General features: G+C 37.9%; 1 protein-coding gene across 1 annotated transcript; it reads right to left on the bottom strand.

Moving 5' to 3' along the window:
• On the bottom strand, positions 1258-4122 carry LOC107629112 (heat shock cognate 70 kDa protein 2). Its single transcript, XM_016331813.2, has 2 exons — positions 3787-4122; positions 1258-3170 (listed from the first exon to the last, which is right to left on the bottom strand). Exons 1-2 carry the CDS (start codon positions 3998-4000, stop codon positions 1435-1437), a joined length of 1950 nt encoding a protein of 649 aa, XP_016187299.1. The 5' UTR covers positions 4001-4122; the 3' UTR covers positions 1258-1434.

Raw genomic sequence — 5769 nt, 5'->3', positions numbered from 1 at the left:
GTAAGATAAAGTGAAAGAGAAACCAACAAGGGCTATATAAAATAATAATAATAAAATATATACCTTTAATCTTTGATGCTGAAATTTATCAAATATTTTAATTTACATCGAAAATACTCCTTACAATTAATTTTAAAAAAAATTAACAATTTCACAAAACTTTTTAACGCAAGCAAATAAAACATTGACATAACTGTCATGCATTATGAAATTAGTCTTAAACCTTCTAAAAATTTAACTATTAAAAATATATTTAACACAAATCGAAAATTTTTAAAATAAAATTGTTCCGAAACTTACCTAGAACCGGATGGTTGGACTTGGATGAGAGGCCCAAATGCCAAAAGAAGGTGGTCTCCGACTTGCTTTACGTCTGAAAATCGCCATCCGAGTTGGGTATATGAAAGAATGAGAAATGGTACCTGCAAAGACACTCCGATACCTAAGTTAGCAAGCGAGTAAGCAAGTTTTAAATATATTAGAACTTAGTTTTACCTAAGTATGTCAGTGTATTTGTAGATGATGAACCACTAACCATCATTGAAGTAGTTTTACTTTTGATGGTAGATAACAATCCCTTTATTTTAATGTTGTTGAAATATCTCTTCTAAAAGTAGGTGAAAGATTTTAAGAGGCAGTTATTCACTTAGATAAATGTTGGCTACAATCTGGCGTTGACTCCGACCTCTTTAAGGAGCTCTGAACAATGAAGGTTAACTTTTTGGATTGGGCCTCTTAACTTAGTTTGGGCTTAACTTATTACTTGAACCAGAATATGAACAAAAATAAAATTTAAATGTGTTCTTAGAATTTTTAAAAAATTTTAAGAAAAAAAACAAGACCTTAGTCCACAAATAAAGAACAACCAATCAACCAAAATCACAAAGGGCCGAGTCCAACCTCAATCAACAGTCCAGCGCTAGCTTTCTTCAATGAAGGACATGCAAATATTTTGGCACCAAATGGGAAAATGGTATAGCCTAATTTAAACCCAGATTCTTGATGTATGATATGACCAAAAACCAAAAGCCCTAAATTTTTTGGTTGACCAGAAACTACTGTATTCCTAATGGCATCTTTATTCAAAACAGTTGCCATCGTATTAAGACCCAAAATACACGTTAGATTCGTATTTGAAGCATCGTATACTTGTTCGAAATGTCATACATAACTGTCACCAAAAGTCCATGAAATATACGTTCATACGTCTTTGCCCAATTTGGAGAAAATTGTGAAAACCGAAACATCACGGACATATTCGGATAAACCGAAAAACACTATATTATATTCATCAAATAAAAAAGTAAATAGTACACTACTAGACTTCAGAAAAGTAAGTCTCAAATTTTTAAAACACAAACATAAACATCAATGTAATAAACACCAAAAAAGTCTTTTGACAAAATCCAGGACCACCATGGCAGTGTTTGTTGCTTAATCGACTTCCTCAATTTTGGGGCCTGCGCCGCTTCCGCTGCCCGCGGCAGGACCATCCTCATCCATAGAACCACCAGGTTCACCTCCGGCACCTTGGTACATCCTAGCAATGATGGGGTTGCAAAGGTTCTCCAACTCCTTCATCTTGTCCTCAAACTCATCAGCCTCAGCAAGTTGGTTTCCTTCGAGCCACTGGATAGCTTCCTCAACTGCATCTTCAATTTTCTTCTTGTCATCAGCAGAAAGCTTGGAAGCAATCTTGTCATCTTTGATAGTGTTCCTCATGTTGTAGGCATAATTCTCTAGCGCATTCTTGGCCTCCACTTTCTTCTTGTGTTCCTCATCCTCTGCCTTGTACTTCTCTGCTTCCTGCACCATCTTCTCAATCTCTTCCTTGGATAGCCTACCCTTGTCATTTGTAATTGTGATCTTATTCTTCTGCCCGGTAGTCTTGTCCTCCGCAGACACATTCAGAATGCCATTGGCATCGATGTCAAAGCAGACGTTAATCTGTGGGACACCCCTAGGAGCAGGAGGTATACCAGACAACTCAAACTTGCCAAGCAAATTGTTATCACGGGTCCTTGTTCTTTCACCCTCGTAAACCTGAATCAGAACACCAGGTTGGTTATCAGAGTAAGTTGAGAACACCTGTTCCTTCTTGGTGGGAATGGTGGTGTTCCTGGGAATTAACACCGTCATGACACCTCCTGCAGTCTCTAAACCAAGGGAGAGAGGGGTGACATCCAACAACAAGAGATCCTGCACTTTCTCGTTGCCTTCGCCACTGAGAATGGCAGCCTGAACGGCAGCACCATATGCAACGGCCTCATCTGGGTTGATGCTCTTGCAAAGCTCCTTCCCGTTGAAGAAGTCCTGCAACAATTGCTGAACTTTCGGAATTCTAGTAGAGCCACCCACAAGAACAACATCATGGACGCTACTCTTATCCATCTTAGCATCCCTCAGACACTTCTCAACAGGTTCCATGCACTTCCTGAAGAGATCCATGTTCAGCTCCTCAAACCTAGCACGGGTGATGGTGGTGTAAAAATCAATACCCTCGTACAAAGAATCAATCTCAATGGTAGTTTGGGCAGTGGAAGAAAGTGTCCTCTTTGCCCTCTCACAAGCAGTTCTCAATCTCCTAAGAGCCCTGGCATTCCCACTAATGTCTTTCTTGTTCTTTCTCTTGAACTCTTGGACAAAATGGTTCACCATCCTGTTATCAAAATCCTCACCACCCAAGTGAGTATCTCCAGCTGTAGCCTTAACCTCAAAAATACCCTCTTCAATTGTAAGCAACGAAACATCAAAAGTACCGCCACCAAGATCAAAGATTAAAACATTCTTCTCGCCGCTGCTTCCAGCTTTCTTGTCGAGGCCATAAGCAATGGCGGCAGCAGTAGGCTCATTGATGATACGCATGACATTGAGGCCAGAGATGACGCCGGCATCTTTTGTAGCTTGACGTTGGGAGTCATTGAAGTAAGCAGGGACAGTGACCACGGCATTCTTGATGGTGGAGCCTAGGTAAGCTTCTGCAATCTCCTTCATCTTCATGAGAACCATGGAGGAGATTTCCTCAGCTGAGAATTGCTTTTCCTCTCCCTTGTAGTTCACCACGATCATGGGCTTGTCGCCTGGACCTGGAATCACCTTGAACGGCCACAGTTTCATGTCGCTCTGCACCGATGCATCGCTAAATCTTCTTCCAATCAAACGCTTCGCATCTGCACCCGTGGCAAATCCAAATCAGCAAATACAATTTTCCATTAAGAAGGTGACTAACTTAATTGCATGAATCATGATAAAGATTTTTGTGAGAGAATTGTGAGAAGGGAGAGCAGAGAGAAAAGAAATTGGAATGGTGACTCAGTTCCTGAGAAATGGCAAGAATTGTTGTCATACATGCACACTGGCTAATAACTAACTCTGAGATAACCAACTAACTGATAACTAACTAATAGCAAACTCTAACGACTTAACTGCACGTGTGGAAATAACTTAGCTCAACAATACTCTACTCAAGCCAGGTGATAATAATACTAAGATCCTATTTCTCGCGCATATTAGTAAAAATTCCTCTATCATTATATATATCTATGCGCGCGCACAAAAATTCTATAGCTGAAAACAAATCACCAATTTTCTTCTGTCTCGTACCTTGATAAACAATAAGTTACCAGCTCCTCTCAAAATTAACAACTACTAGCACAAACACAGCACTAACCAAATATTGATTTTAAAAAATCAAATTATGAACGCTACAAATCGCAAAATCACTGTAACAGAGCAAAACTAGATGGAATCAAGATGAAAGAAAGAACTGAAAAGAAGAATACTCACCGAAGACGGTGTTGGTAGGGTTCATGGCCACCTGGTTCTTGGCGGCATCTCCAATCAACCGCTCCGTGTCAGTGAAAGCCACATAGGAAGGTGTTGTCCTGTTACCCTGATCGTTGGCTATGATCTCAACACGATCATGCTGCCAAACACCGACGCATGAGTACGTCGTTCCCAGATCGATTCCAATCGCCGGACCTTCGCCTTTTCCAGCCATAATCTCACACAATATAGATTCCAAACGCCGAACGCTAAACACAAACGAGAATTACAGTTAAAATTTTTTTTTTTTCGTGTGTTTTGAAGCTAAACTGAGAAACAGAGAGGGAAGAGGGTCTTCGTTATAAAGAAAAGAATTCGAATTCTCGAAGGTTCGGACCTTTAAGTGTGAACCGTTGGATCTAAAAATTTGACCGCCCGATGTGGAGGAGTTGGGTGTGGGGTTTCAACAAAAATATTTTACTTTTTCCTTTTTTGGGGTTTACTGGATGATTCTTCAGAAGTCTAGGTGATTCGAGAATTTTCGGTTCACGAATCAACGGTTTCGGAGCGTGCGTTTGATCTCCACGCGCTAAAGGTAAAGCATTAGTGACCGTTGATGTATAGCGGTTCTTTAATTCTTTTTAGTTAGTGTTGGCGGTTTCGATCCCGCGCGGCCGCGCCCCATTGGCCACTGGATTTATGGATTAGACGAGCTTCAACGACGTCGTTGGCGCGTTTATATAACTAACCAATTTCTAAGCGAGTTCGCGCTTCTTTCTTAGTCTTTTCCTTTTCTTTTACCAGCTTTTTTATCCAGCAAATGAAACGTGATTTAGCCGCAGAAATGAAATATCATTAGTTAGTTTAATTAACCAATTAAAATTTGTCCTTTTAATTTTGCGTATTACTTAATCTACAAGACCTGGTCTCAGTCAGGGGGGAAGGAATAAAAAATAGGAAGAATGCTAGGGGTCAGTAATTTTTGTGATTTATAGTCATCAAATAGCCATCAATGATAGTTTTAATGGTGTGAAATTGATGTGAAATTTCATTCAATAGCTCACTTTTCTTTGCTGGTTACATACTGGTTAGAATTGAACAAAGTTGCTGCCCCCTAGACTTTTCCTAAAAAATAGTAGTATATACTCTATACTATATATGTCCATGATTTTTCCTATTCATTCAGTTTGTTCTTGAAAAAGTAGAATGTTATTCTCTTTGGAAAGTTTGTACTATTTTTTACTAGATATTATGTAGACCTATTTATCATCAACCATTAAATAGTTTGTTGATATACACTATTGGGGATGAATAATGATATATGAATTGAAACAACATTTCAATACAAGAAAGCTTAATACAAGATCCCCCGCTCAAATATATATAAAAAAATGTCTACATACGTACTATAATGTGACATTGTCTGAATAGTGAATATATCCTTGATATTTTTAATGTAGTTAACTGAATTCGATTACATATACTCTAGGTCTAAACTAATCCAAAAAATTTGTGTGCTTTTGTTAATAAATTTTAGGGTAAAAAACTAAATTAAACCAAATGAAAGAAGATTTTATATGATTCTACCCATGCTAAAAATGTGATATGATCACTCAAAAATATACTTTAATATAATTTGAATTAAGTTAATTTGAACTAGTAAAAGTAAGAGTAATTCGAATCATCTAAATTTGAACAAGCTTATTTACCTTTATTCGTTCACGAAAACGTGGGAACCCTTACTCATTTAACACTATATTCGGATACCGATGCAGCGGCTCTTACTCATTTGACACCGTATTCGAGCTTTACAATGCGTTGTTTCCGGACAACGACCTAATTTTAGCGCAATAATGTCTTTGATTCATGTTATGGAGATTCGACTATGTTTTTATGTTAGTATATAAATATATGTATTATTTAATATATTTATATATAAATATATGTATTTTTTTAATATATGTGTATCTTTTATTTCAATATGTATACATGTAGTTATTTTCT

This window comes from Arachis ipaensis, chromosome B03 (assembly GCF_000816755.2).
Source record: "Arachis ipaensis cultivar K30076 chromosome B03, Araip1.1, whole genome shotgun sequence".
In the NCBI taxonomy this organism is placed as follows: domain Eukaryota; kingdom Viridiplantae; phylum Streptophyta; class Magnoliopsida; order Fabales; family Fabaceae; genus Arachis; species Arachis ipaensis.
Note: the sequence above shows the minus strand (reverse complement) of the source record. Positions and strands in the feature narration are given on the sequence as shown.